Here is a 15,000-nt window from a genome sequence, read left to right on the forward strand (position 1 = left end):
ATGCTTCTCAGAGGAATGCTTCTCAGAGGAATGCTCCTCAGAGGAATGCTTCTCAGAGGAATGCTTCTCAGAGGAATGCTTCTCAGAGGAATGCTTCTCAGAGGAATGCTTCTCAGAGGAATGCTCCTCAGAGGAATGCTCCTCATAGGAATGCTTCTCAGAGGAATGCTTCTCAGAGGAATGCTCCTCATAGGAATGCTTCTCAGAGGAATGCTTCTCAGAGGAATGCTTCTCAGAGGAATGCTCCTCATAGGAATGCTTCTCAGAGGAATGCTTCTCAGAGGAATGCTTCTCAGAGGAATGCTCCTCATAGGAATGCTTCTCAGAGGAATGCTTCTCAGAGGAATGCTCCTCATAGGAATGCTTCTCAGAGGAATGCTTCTCAGAGGAATGCTTCTCAGAGGAATGCTCCTCATAGGAATGCTTCTCAGAGGAATGCTCCTCATAGGAATGCTTCTCAGAGGAATGCTTCTCAGAGGAATGCTTCTCAGAGGAATGCTTCTCAGAGGAATGCTTCTCAGAGGAATGCTCCTCAGAGGAATGCTCCTCATAGGAATGCTTCTCAGAGGAATGCTTCTCAGAGGAATGCTCCTCATAGGAATGCTTCTCAGAGGAATGCTTCTCAGAGGAATGCTTCTCAGAGGAATGCTCCTCATAGGAATGCTTCTCAGAGGAATGCTTCTCAGAGGAATGCTTCTCAGAGGAATGCTCCTCATAGGAATGCTTCTCAGAGGAATGCTTCTCAGAGGAATGCTCCTCATAGGAATGCTTCTCAGAGGAATGCTTCTCAGAGGAATGCTTCTCAGAGGAATGCTTCTCAGAGGAATGCTCCTCATAGGAATGCTTCTCAGAGGAATGCTCCTCATAGGAATGCTTCTCAGAGGAATGCTTCTCATAGGAATGCTTCTCAGAGGAATGCTTCTCAGAGGAATGCTTCTCAGAGGAATGCTCCTCAGAGGAATGCTCCTCATAGGAATGCTTCTCAGGAATGCTTCTCAGAGGAATGCTTCTCATAGGAATGCTTCTCAGAGGAATGCTCCTCATAGGAATGCTTCTCAGAGGAATGCTCCTCATAGGAATGCTCCTCAGAGGAATGCTCCTCAGAGGAATGCTCCTCATAGGAATGCTCCTCATAGGAATGCTCCTCATAGGTGGAAGGTCATTGGAAGACTTTTGCTGCAAAACAGCAAGTGGGAGACCTAAGGTTTGAGTAGACATATACATATTCCCCTGTATTTATGCCCATTGGTTGACAGAAAGGGAGGTGATTATTGTACGAGTGAGCCCATAGGTTAATCAGCAAGCGTGGTGGAATTGACTTGGTGTGTCTAGCTCATAGGTTAATCAGCAAGCTTGGTGGAATTGACTTGGTGTGTCTAGCTCATAGGTTAATCAGCAAGCTTGGTGGAATTGACTTGGTGTGTCTAGCTCATAGGTTAATCAGCAAGCTTGGTGGAATTGACTTGGTGTGTCTAGCTCATAGGTTAATCAGCAAGCTTGGTGGAATTGACTTGGTGTGTCTAGCTCATAGGTTAATCAGCAAGCGTGGTGGAATTGACTTGGTGTGTCATGCTCATAGGCTGAAGTTAATAGTTGAATGACATTCCCCACGCTTGACAATAGTAAAGGAGGAAGAGACGATGATGTGATGATGTAACAATGTAAACATTACCATAGTAATATCTGTTATGTGAGATAGTAGAGACGTTATGATGTAACAATGTAAACATGACCATAGTAACATCTGCTATGTGAGATAGGTGAGACGTGATGATGTAACAATGTAAACATTACCATAGTAACATCTGCTATGTGAGATAGGTGAGACGTGATGATGTAACAATGTAAACATGACCATAGTAACATCTGCTATGTGAGATAGGTGAGACGTGATTATGTAACAATGTAAACATTACCATAGTAACATCTGCTATGTGAGATAGGTGAGACGTGATGATGTAACAATGTAAACATTACCATAGTAACATCTGCTATGTGAGATAGGTGAGACGTGATGATGTAACAATGTAAACATGACCATAGTAACATCTGCTATGTGAGATAGGTGAGACGTGATGATGTAACAATGTAAACATTACCATAGTAACATCTGCTATGTGAGATAGGTGAGACGTGATGATGTAACAATGTAAACATTACCATAGTAACATCTGCTATGTGAGATAGGTGAGACGTGATGATGTAACAATGTAAACATTACCATAGTAACATCTGCTATGTGAGATAGGTGAGACGTGATGATGTAACAATGTAAACATTACCATAGTAACATCTGCTATGTGAGATAGGTGAGACGTGATGATGTAACAATGTAAACATGACCATAGTAACATCTGCTATGTGAGATAAAAAGCGATGTGAATTATATTTTATATTACTGGATGAATTTAAGGGACAAGCCATTCAGACAATCCTGATTGATCGTAAACTACATTATACTGACATTTTATTTAAAACTGTGTTTTATTATTTCACCTTTATTTAACCAGGTAGGCTAGTTGAGAACAAGTTCTCATTTACAACTGCGACCTGGCCAAGATCAAGCAAAGCAGTGTGAAAACAACAGCACAGAGTTACACATGGGATAAACAAACGTACAGTCAATAACACAATAGAAAATAAAAATAGAAAAATCTATGTACAGTGTGTGCAAATGTAGAAGAGTAGGGAGGTAAGGCAATAAATAGGCCATAGAGGTGAAAATAATTACAATTTAGCATTTACACTGGAGTGATAGATGTGCAGATGATGATGTGCAAGTAGAGATACTGGGGTGCAAAAGAGCAAGAGGATAAGAAACAATATGGGGATGAGGTAGTCGGATGTGCTATTTACAGATTGGCTGTTTACATGTACAGTGATCGGTAAGCTGCTCTGACAGCTGATGCTTAAAGTTAGAGAGGGAGATATAAGACTCCAGCTTCAGTGATTTATGCAGTTTGTTCCAGTCATTGGCAGCAGAGAACTGGAAGGAAAGGCGGACAAAGGAGGTGTTGGCTTTGGGGATGACCAGTGCAATATACCTGCTGGAGCGCGTGCTATGGGTGGGTGTTGCTATGGTGATCAGTGAGCTGAGATAAGGCGGGGCTTTACCCAGCAAATACTTATAGATGATCATTGATATATGCAGAGAAAAGAGTCGGCCCGAGAATTGAACCCTGTGGCACCCCCATAGAGACTGCCAGGGGTCCGGACACCAGTCCGATTTGACACACTGAACTCTATCTGAGAAGTATTTAGTGAACCAGGCGAGGCAGTCATTAGAGAAGCCAAGGCTATTGAGACTGCCGATAAGAATGCGGTGATTGACAGAGTCGAAAGTCTTGGCCAGGTCGATGAAAACGGCTGCACAGTACTGTCTTTTATCGATGGTGGTTATGATATGTTTACAAAACCACCTGACTGACCCCCAGTCAAGTCCTAAATGCTCCCATCTATAATCATGATACTACTACGTTTACTATAGGATTAATGGAGACTAACTGTTTACCATGTTTATGTTGAAGGTAACCATGATACTGGAGTTCACTTTGATTCTGCTGCTGATGAAAAACTATCAAAGGAAGCCATGGCCACAAAAGAGTACCGGTCGACTCGGGTGCCACCGTGCATCAATGACATGCTGGTTGCATATGCAGCCATGACAGGTAACTACACACAATACCCCATAATGACATCACAATATCCCATAATGACATCCCAATACCCCATAATGACATCCCAATACCCCATAATGACATCACAATACCCCATAATGACATCACAATACCCCATAATGACAAAGTGAAAACAAGTTGATACATTTTTGCAAATGTATTAAAAATAAACAGGAAATACCTTATTTACATTGACACAAGTATTCAGACCCTTTGCTATGAGACTCGAAATTGAGCTCAGATGCATCTTGTTTCCATTGATCATCCTTTAGATGTTTCTACAACTTGATTGGAGTCCACCTGTGGTACATTCAATTGATTTATATATATGAAAACAAGTTGATACAAGATATAAATTAGCAAAACAATGGGGTGCAGATTGATGAGGAAAAAAAACTATTTAACAATGTTTTGAATAAGGCTGTAACACAATGTGGAAGAAGGAAAGGTGGGTTAATACAAAGGCAGTGTGCGTGTGGTGTGTGTGTGTGTGTGGGTGTGGTGTGTGTGTGTGTGTGTGTGTGTGTTTGCGTGTGTGTGTGGTGTGTGTTTGTGGGGGTTTGTGTGGGTGTTTGGTGTGTAAACAGGTGTTGTAATAGTTCTGCAAAAGGACAGGTCATTGACAGATAATTTTCTTCCGATAGATTACGTGGGCATGATGAACAGCACCTCTGGGTCATTGACAGATAATGTTCTTCCGATAGATTACGTGGGCATGATGAACAGCACCTCTGGGTCATTGACAGATAATGTTCTTCCGATAGATTACGTGGGCATGATGAACAGCACCTCTGGGTCACGTATGATTTACAACATTAGTCAAGTGTTTTCCTCTCCTGGTGCAACAGAAGAACATGTCTACAACTTGTTTGTGAAGGTACAGTGTTCATTCAAAGTTATTTTTTGTTGGCACCTTTTCCTGAGTGACGTCTAACATTCAAATCATTGTTAAAGCTATAATCTGGGATTCTGTTCCATTCTTGATATTACCCATTTGATTCTTGAAGAATATAACCAAAAAAAAAATTTTTTTTCCTTTCTTAAACTCAACATGTAAGATTTGATTCCTCCAATGTTTTACAAACAACACCAAAAAACAATCTGGAACAACATTATGCAAATCAAAGACGCTTCCCCGTAAACTCAGTTCGGGAAAACCACAAACACGGCAACATATGATTTCCAGCCTGTATGTAGTGATCATACTTCAATTTGTGAACCCGCAGGCCAACGCAAAGATGGTGGCAACACCCGTAGATGTCACAGTCGATGAAGGGAAGCCGACTCAGAGAACGGAACGTCGTAAAATAATTATGACAATGGAATCCACCCTCAGGAAAACCCTTTACTTGAGAAGTTCAAATGAATCTGGTGTTAAAACTATTGAACAGAAGGGAAGGAAGTAGATTTATTTGAGCTTCCTGTTCTCAGCATTACTTGTTACATGTTATTTCCTTGCTCTATTTGTCTACAAGGTCTTCCCACTGTAATATTCCTCCATTTCTTTGGGCATTTTAAGAAATTCTTAAACCAATAGTCAAATAAATGTACAGATTCTTCAGTGGTCACCAACCTTTAATCTACCACACAGATGGTTGTTTTAAAAACACAACTTAAAAAAAAAAACTTGAGCCTTAACATGAACCAATTAAAGACAGGACTGGAGCATTGGGGTTTGTGCAGGAGGCAAGGCACAATACATTATCACTGCATATTGGCTGTGCTTGGAATTGCCCTGCCAATGCTGTTCTTCACAGACCATTTTGAAGTATGATATGATAAATGTGTAGGTATATATAACGCCGCTGTTAATAACGACACGTGTTCTATGACACGTGAGACACAGCTGAGTGAGCGTGGTCATTTCTGTTTTACTGGACTGATGGCCTGCAGTCTGAGGGGAGGGAGGGAAGAGGCTGCCTCTCATCTGACTCACCGTCTCTCTGCTCTCCCTCCCTAACCTTTAGAAAAGGGGACACAGCTGAGTGAGCGTGGTCATTTCTGTTTTACTGGACTGATGGCCTGCAGTCTGAGGGGAGGGAGGGAAGAGGCTGCCTCTCACCTGACTCACCGTCTCTCTGCTCTCCCTCCCTAACCTTTAGAAAAGGGGACACAGCTGAGTGAGCGTGGTCATTTCTGTTTTACTGGACTGATGGCCTGCAGTCTGAGGGGAGGGAGGGAAGAGGCTGCCTCTCACCTGACTCACCGTCTCTCTGCTCTCCCTCCCTAACCTTTAGAAAAGGGGACACAGCTGAGTGAGCGTGGTCATTTCTGTTTTACTGGACTGATGACGGTCAGTCTGAGGGGAGGGAGGGAAGAGGCTGCCTCTCACCTGACTCATCGTCTCTCTGCTCTCCCTCCCTAACCTTTAGAAAAGGGGACACAGCTGAGTGAGCCTGGTCATTTCTGTTTTACTGGACTGATGGCCTGCAGTCTGAGGGGAAGGAGGGAAGAGGCTGCCTCTCACCTGACTCACCGTCTCTCTGCTCTCCCTCCCTAACCTTTAGAAAAGGGGACACAGCTGAGTGAGCGTGGTCATTTCTGTTTTACTGGACTGATGGCCTGCATATGACGGTCAGTCTGAGGGGAGGGAGGGAAGAGGCTGCCTCTCATCTGACTCACCGTCTCTCTGCTCTCCCTCCCTAACCTTTAGAAAAGGGGACACAGCTGAGTGAGCGTGGTCATTTCTGTTTTACTGGACTGATGGCCTGCATATGACGGTCAGTCTGAGGGGAGGGAGGGAAGAGGCTGCCTCTCACCTGACTCACCGTCTCTCTGCTCTCCCTCCCTAACCTTTAGAAAAGGGGACACAGCTGAGTGAGCGTGGTCATTTCTGTTTTACTGGACTGATGGCCTGCATATGACGGTCAGTCTGAGGGGAGGGAGGGAAGAGGCTGCCTCTCATCTGACTCACCGTCTCTCTGCTCTCCCTCCCTAACCTTTAGAAAAGGGGACACAGCTGAGTGAGCGTGGTCATTTCTGTTTTACTGGACTGATGGCCTGCATATGACGGTCAGTCTGAGGGGAGGGAGGGAAGAGGCTGCCTCTCACCTGACTCACCGTCTCTCTGCTCTCCCTCCCTAACCTTTAGAAAAGGGGACACAGCTGAGTGAGCGTGGTCATTTCTGTTTTACTGGACTGATGGCCTGCATATGACGGTCAGTCTGAGGGGAGGGAGGGAAGAGGCTGCCTCTCATCTGACTCACCGTCTCTCTACTCTCCCTCCCTCCCTTTAGAAAATGGGACACAGCTGATGGTGAAACTCAAGAGCGTTATTTCTGCCTCGTGCACCAATTCATGATGTTACTCCTGTGACCAGAGGAAGTGAAATATTCCTCCATATTAAAATGACGAGCCTCTAATAATAACAAGGCAAGTTTATGGGATCACTTTCCTACTCCTTCATAGCAGCTGCAGTGCTGGTTGTAGCGTCAGTGGAAGTAGGAAGAAGGTGCATTTTCTGGCTTATGAATGTGTGTTGACAGTCGTGAATAACAGCAAACATGAACTTCCTCATAAAAACAGCAGCTCTTCTTCAGTGAGTCTCTGTCTTCAGTGAGTCTCTGTCTTCAGTGAGTCTCTGTCTTCAGTGAGTCTCTGTCTTCAGTGAGTCTCTGTCTTCAGTGAGTCTCTCTAGTCGTGGTTTTAAACGTTTTTGAAATCTCACAGTGTAAACGTTGCTTTTCGAGGCTTCGGTCTATAGTCTACGGCTCGAGGAAACTGTGCAGACACAGTGATTGGTCAGCGGTAGGCCTATAGGTGCACTTGATTTGCTCTCTGGGCCTGCCGGGTAGGCGGAGTTTTACCTTCAGACACATGAAATGGTTCAAAATGGGAACACTTTGCCTTCCCTGGCGCTAAGGCTGCTGAATCAAGTGCACCTAAACGCCAACAGTGTCAAACCCAAAAAATATATAATATAGCGCTTTAGCCACAGAGTTTCTAAACCCAGAGGTGCAACATCGGGAGACTTCCGTCAACACTTGTGAAACAGATGAAACAGACCAGAACCGGGGGGGGGGTTTGACAAGTCAATGAGAGAAGTGAAAAGTCTTTCCTTTAGTTGTACGTTTTCTCCCGATCTAAAGGAACATCCTCAGATTTGAGCCAATGTCTTCAGTGGTTGAACGTGTCTTTACTAGAACCTTGTGAAAGTGGCAAACTGAAACCTTTTCATTTTTTTCGTCAAAAAACAACGTTATATCGAAAGGAGTGCTTTTGAATCGCCGGTCTGCACATGCTCAGTTCAGTGCCAGACGGCCGTTAGACCCGATGACCTGTTCCTACGCGTGAGCTTAGCTAGCCGACGTCACCATGACGTCGCCATGACGTCGCAAACAAGTGCGATCGGGGATTTCTATTGGAGAAGCAGTATTAGTCTTCATACTGTCTCTGGTTTATCTGTGTTTTTTTTTAAAGAAGTGTTTGGTGTTGTCTTGGAGACCAGTTGGTGACCACTGACTTAAACTGTTAAGTTGCAACCATTTAATACATTTTTTTTGGTGAAAAATGTCATTGTTGTTATATTTGAATGTTTTCTTCTCGACACTATAGAGAAATAAAAAGCTTTCACATGATCTGTCCCCTTCTGTCTTCCTTTGTGTCTAAAACTTTGGTACTTCAGCAAAAGCAAATTCAATGTCATTTTAAAAGAGGACTCACCAAGAAATGGAACATATTTTCTCCATATAGTTCTGTAAGGGTGAAGTTTCATTAAGAAACAGTGAGGAACTAGCGCCAGTTGAACAGGAAGAGCAAGGCATTCAACTGTGTTCTGTAGATTTTGCATTAGGTTGTATTGGCACAATCACCCTGCACTGCACTCCTCCAACCACTAGAGGACAGCAGATCCTTCCTGCTCTCTACACCTCCCACCACTAGAGGACAGAAACAGCTTCTTCCTGTTCTCTACACCTCTCACCACTAGAGGACAGCTGCAGCTCCTTCCTGCTCTTTACACCTCCCACCACTAGAGGACAGCAGCAGATCCTTCCTGCTCTCTACACCTCCCACCACTAGAGGACAGCAGCAGCTCCATCCTGCTCTCTACACCTCCCACCACTAGAGGACAGCAGCAGATCCTTCCTGCTCTCTACACCTCCCACCACTAGAGGACAGCAGCAGATCCTTCCTGCTCTCTACCCCTCCCACCACTAGAGGACAGCAGCAGATCCTTCCTGCTCTCTAAACATCCCACCACTAGAGGACAGCAGCAGATCCTTCCTGCTCTCTACACCTCCCACCACTAGAGAACAGCAGCAGCTCCTTCCTGCTCTCTAAACATCCCACCACTAGAGGACAGCAGCAGATCCTTCCTGATCTCTACACCTCCCACCACTAGAGGACAGCAGCAGATCCTTCCTGCTCTCTACACCTCCCACCACTAGAGGACAGCAGCAGCTCCTTCCTGCTCTCTACACCTCCCACCACTAGAGGACAGCAGCAGCTCCATCCTGCTCTCTACACCTCCCACCACTAGAGGACCACAGATCCATCCTGCTCTCTACACCTCCCACCACTAGAGGACCACAGATCCATCCTGCTCTCTACACCTCTCACCACTAGAGGGCAGCAGCAGCTCATGTCGTACCTTTCCTGCTCTATAGAGGCTGAAGTGATCAACAATAGACAGATGGTGTGGCAGCATGGTTTGAAGTTTGACCAATTTATAACACATGTTCAGGTTTCCGACTCCACATTTGCATAGGGAGTGACGTGACTAATGTTCTGGCCCATCCAGACAAAGGATTGATTTCCCTGCGCTTGTGAAACTCAGCTGTGCAATAGCACATATGAAGAGAATCTAGCATATCCAACAATAGTAGTTTAATCTCGCTGTGATATTCTCATATAATCAAGAACATGAAAAAATACTAAATAATTTAATAGAATTAAACTAAAACCACTTTCTCTTGGTCACAGACCAATCACTGTGCTGACAGCTGACATAATGAGTCACAGACCAATCACTGTGCTGACAGCTGACATAATGAATCACAGACCAATCACTGTGCTGACAGCTGACATAATGAGTCACAGACCAATCACTGTGCTGACAGCTGACATAATGAGTCACAGACCAATCACTGTGCTGACAGCTGACATAATGAGTCACAGACCAATCACTGTGCTGACAGCTGACATAATGAATCACAGACCAATCACTGTGCTGACAGCTGACATAATGAGTCACAGACCAATCACTGTGCTGACAGCTGACATAATGAGTCACAGACCAATCACTGTGCTGACAGCTGACGTTGTAATGAGTCACAGACCAATCACTGTGCTGACAGCTGACATAATGAATCACAGACCAATCACTGTGCTGACAGCTGACATAATGAATCACAGACCAATCACTGTGCTGACAGCTGACATAATGAGTCACAGACCAATCACTGTGCTGACAGCTGACATAATGAGTCACAGACCAATCACTGTGCTGACAGCTGACATAATGAATCACAGACCAATCACTGTGCTGACAGCTGACATAATGAGTCACAGACCAATCACTGTGCTGACAGCTGACATAATGAGTCACAGACCAATCACTGTGCTGACAGCTGACATAATGAATCACAGACCAATCACTGTGCTGACAGCTGACATAATGAATCACAGACCAATCACTGTGCTGACAGCTGACATAATGAATCACAGACCAATCACTGTGCTGACAGCTGACATAATGAATCACAGACCAATCACTGTGCTGACAGCTGACATAATGAATCACAGACCAATCACTGTGCTGACAGCTGACATAATGAATCACAGACCAATCACTGTGCTGACAGCTGACATAATGAGTCACAGACCAATCACTGTGCTGACAGCTGACATAATGAGTCACAGACCAATCACTGTGCTGACAGCTGACATAATGAGTCACAGACCAATCACTGTGCTTACAGCTGACATAATGAGTCACAGACCAATCACTGTGCTGACAGCTGACATAATGAGTCACAGACCAATCTCTGTGCTGACAGCTGACATAATGAGTCACAGACCAATCACTGTGCTGACAGCTGACATAATGAGTCACAGACCAATCACTGTGCTGACAGCTGACATAATGAGTCACAGACCAATCACTGTGCTGACAGCTGACATAATGAGTCACAGACCAATCACTGTGCTGACAGCTGACATAATGAGTCACAGACCAATCACTGTGCTGACAGCTGACATAATGAGTCACAGACCAATCACTGTGCTTACAGCTGACATAATGAGTCACAGACCAATCACTGTGCCGACAGCTGACATAATGAGTCACAGACCAATCACTGTGCTGACAGCTGACGTTGTAATGAGTCACAGACCAATCACTGTGCTGACAGCTGAAGTTGTAATAAGTCACAGACCAATCACTGTGCTGACAGCTGACGTAATGAGTCACAGACCAATCACTGTGCTGACAGCTGAAGTTGTAATGAGTGACTGGTGTCTGCTCAGTGGAGGTTTAACACCTCGATCAGACGGACAGCGTCACTGCGTTGTAGCACACCAGAAGTCCATTAATCACCACGCGTCTTTAATCCCGCCCCTCAGCCCATCCCACCTATCACCACGCGTCTTTAATCCCGCCCCTCAGCCCATCCCACCTATCACCACAGACCTCAGCTCTTCAATCCCGCCCCTCAGCCACTCTCACCCCATCCCACCTATCACCACAGACCACCCCTCAACCTCTCAGCCCAACCCACCTATCACCACAGATCACCCCTCAACCTCTCAGCCCAACCCACCTATCACCACAGACCACCCCTCAACCTCTCAGCCCATCCCACCTATCACCACAGACCTCGTTTGGTTTCCATATATTTTACAAACTGTTCTGTGATGTTTTAAATGAATTTGTTTACCTTTCTAATCGTATATTATCCACAGATTGTGAGCTAAAGATGAACACATTTCCTACCAGTATTATTATATTATTTGTTGACTGACTATGTCGTTCCAGATCGCCCAACACTGCCATTGGTAACGTTCATTTGAAGTGAGTGTTGTGATGTTTTTAACCATTACTGAACCTGTGACCAGAAACAAGCTACACGGAGGCAACGCCAGAATAAATGATTTAGTGATTCTGTCTCTTCTCATCGAAATCTACCGAGCTGAGATTGCTGAATTCCCCACATGTTTAACATTCTGTTGGTGGCAATCATTTGGAATAATCATTTAAATGGACGTTCCTGTGGGATATAAGTAGAATAGTTTTCATTAGAATGGCCATAATAAACAGATACAGAGATAATGGACAGCCTTGTTCTAGTCGTCTTAACAGCTCCATACTTTCTGAGAGGTAAACATTATATACTATTTTACACCTGGGGCTATTCTCCCCCCGCTCTCTCTCTCCCCCCTCTCTCTCTATCCCCCCTCTCTCTCGCTCTCCCCCCTCTCTCTCGCTCTCCCCCTTCCCACCCCACTCTCTCTCGCTCTCCACCCTCTCTCCCCCCACTCTCTCTCGCTCCCCCCTCTCTCCCCCCCCCCTCTCTCCCCCTTCCTCCACTCTCTCCATCCCTCTCTTCTCTTCTCCATCCATCCCTCTCTCTCACTCTCTCTCTCTCTCTCTCTCTCTCTTTCTCCCCCTCATCACTATCTCACCCCTCCTCTCTTTCTCTCTCTCTCAAACACTCTGCAACACTCTCTCTCTCTCTCTCTTCGTGTACCCTCTCTCTGTCTCTCTCTGTCTCTCTCTCTCTCTCTCTCTCTCTCTCTATCTCTCTCTCTCTTTCTGTCTCTCTCTGTCTCTCTCTCTCTCTCTCTGTCTCTCTCTCTCTCTCTCTCTCTCTCTCTCTGTCTCTCTCTGTCTCTCTCTCTCTCTCTCTCTCTCTCTGTCTCTCTCTGTCTCTCTCTCTCTCTCTCTCTCTCTCTCTCTCTCTGTCTCTCTCTGTCTCTCTCTCTCTCTCTCTCTCTCTCTCTCTCTCTGTCTCTCTCTCTCTGTCTCTCTCTGTCTCTCTCTCTCTCTCTCTGTCTCTCTCTCTCTCTCTCTCTCTCTCTCTCTCTCTCTCTCTCTCTCTCTCTCTCTCTCTCTCTCTCTCTCTCTCTCTCTCTCTCTCTAAATTGATACATATTAAATCAGTGTTCCTGAATGATAATCCAGGTATAATCCAGCCAACAGGCCTTTGATCGACTGATAGCTGACATGTTTAGGTTTAGATTTGGGCCATTTTTAGATCACTGCATGGAATTCTTGTCATAATTTGTATTTACGTTTTTCATCACTGACGTCTGTTCATGGACTTTACTGGAAGTCAAACAGTCCACATGAGTTGTTTAAATATGTCACTTCCTTAAAACCGTTGTACTGCACCTGTCTGTACTCATTTCTGTAATCAACACAACATATTTTTTACAAATAATGATGTTTAATAATAAAACCAAATATGATTATTCAAATCTTGTGATAAAGACTGGTTGTCACACACAGAACAGTCACTTCAATCACATCATCGGATGGATTGAAAAGTATATAACAACACCATAGAGGAGGAAAGAACATTATGTAATCATTCTAGGAGTCATATGACCCGCCCCCTTCTCTCTCTACTTCCCCTCGCTCTGCCTCTCTCTCTCTCTCTCTACTTCCCCTCTCTCTGCCCCTCTCTCTCTCTGTCCCTCTCTCTCTCTACTTCCCCTCTCTCTGCCCCTCTCTCTCTCTCTCTCTACTTCCCCTCTCTCTGCCTCTCTCTCTCTATATCACTACTTCCCCTCTCTCTCTCTCTCTCTCTCTCTCTCTCTACTTCCCCTCTCTCTGCCCCTCTCTCTCTCTCTGTCCCTCTCTCTCTTTACTTCCCCTCTCTCTGCCCCTCTCTCTCTCTCTCTACTTCCCCTCGCTCTGCCTCTCTCTCTCTCTCTCTCTGCCCCTCTCGCTCTCTCTCTCTACTTCCCCTCTCTCTGCCCCTCTCTCTCTCTCTGTCTCTCTCTCTCTCTCTACTTCCCCTCGCTCTGCCTCTCTCTCTCTCTCTCTCTCTCTCTCTCTCTCTCTCTCTCTCTCTCTCTCTCTCTCTCTCTGTCTCCCTGACTTGCTCTCTCTCTCTCTCTCTCTCTGCCTCGCTCTCTCTCTCTCTCTGCCTCTCTCTCTCTCTCTCTGCCTCGCTCTCTCTCTCTCTCTCTGCCTCTCTCTCTCTCTCTCTCTCTACTTCCCCTCTGTCTGCCTCTCTAAGGCTCTCTCTCTCAATGTCTAGCGCTCTTTCCCTCCCCCTCTCCCTCCCTCCCCCTCTCCCTCCCCCCTCTCTCTCGGGGATCGGGACAGATGGGGCGAACAGGAGGGGTGGGAGTTCTTTAATTCTGCTAACATGTGACTGCGAACTGGCACAGCTTTAAAGGCTTACGTGAGGAAACGGCTGGTCTCTTCAACGGATCCACTGGAACTACTCTGTTACCGCGGAGACAAACAGACAATACGTCTCGGACTGGCTGACTGACCAACTGACTGACTGACTGACTGGCTGACTGGCTGGCTGACTGACTGGCTAACTGACTGGCTGACTGACGGGCTGGCTGACTGACTGACTGGCTAACTGACTGGCTGACTGACCAACTGACTGACTGGCTGACTGGCTGACTGGCTGACTGATTGGCTGACTGGCTGGCTGGCTGACTGGCTGGCTGACGTACTCACTGACTGGCTGACTGACTGACTGGCTGACGGGCTGGCTGACTGACTGACTGGCTGACTGACCAACTGACTGACTGACTGACTGACTGGCTGACGGGCTGGCTGACTGACTGACTGGCTAACTGACTGGCTGACTGACCAACTGACTGACTGGCTGACTGGCTGACTGGCTGACTGATTGGCTGACTGGCTGGCTGGCTGACTGGCTGGCTGACGTACTCACTGACTGACTGACTGGCTAACTGACTGGCTGGCTGACTGACTGACTGGCTGGCTGACTGGCTGACTGGCTGGCTAACTGACTGACTGACTGACTGACTGGCTGGCTGGCTGGCTGGCTGACTGACTGGCTGACTGACTGGCTGACTGGCTGACTGGCTGGCTGGCTGGCTGGCTGACTGGCTGGCTGACGTACTCACTGACTGACTGGCTAACTGGCTGGCTGGCTGACTGACTGACTGGCTGGCTGACTGGCTGGCTAACTGACTGACTGACTGACTGACTGGCTGGCTTACTGGCTGGCTGGCTGACTGGCTGACTGGCTGACTGACTGATGGACTGACTGACTGACTGACTGACTGATTGACTGACTGACTGGCTGACTGACTGACTGGCTAACTGACTGGCTGGCTGACTGACTGACTGGCTGGCTGACTGGCTGACTGGCTGGCTAACTGACTGACT

The 15,000-nt window shown here is 46.2% G+C and overlaps 1 protein-coding gene across 4 annotated transcripts in view; it reads left to right on the forward strand.

Annotated features, from left to right (window-relative positions):
• The window catches only part of LOC110511404 (caspase-14), a 22,900-nt gene extending 10,819 nt beyond the window's left edge, over positions 1-12,081 (forward strand). For 3 of the 4 annotated variants that reach the window (XM_036933991.1, XM_036933990.1, XM_036933992.1), the window contains exons 4-6: positions 3,528-3,668; positions 4,442-4,554; positions 4,904-8,254. In XM_036933991.1, coding sequence (XP_036789886.1) covers positions 3,528-3,668; positions 4,442-4,554; positions 4,904-5,083 — 434 coding nt within the window. In that variant the 3' untranslated portion in view covers positions 5,084-8,254. Of the gene's footprint in view, positions 1-3,527; positions 3,669-4,441; positions 4,555-4,903; positions 8,255-11,652 lie in introns of those variants that run through there. The other variant, XM_036933993.1, reaches the window with a different exon arrangement.
• Positions 12,082-15,000: the final 2,919 nt, after the last annotated feature.

This window comes from Oncorhynchus mykiss, chromosome 10 (assembly GCF_013265735.2).
Source record: "Oncorhynchus mykiss isolate Arlee chromosome 10, USDA_OmykA_1.1, whole genome shotgun sequence".
NCBI classification, from domain to species: domain Eukaryota; kingdom Metazoa; phylum Chordata; class Actinopteri; order Salmoniformes; family Salmonidae; genus Oncorhynchus; species Oncorhynchus mykiss.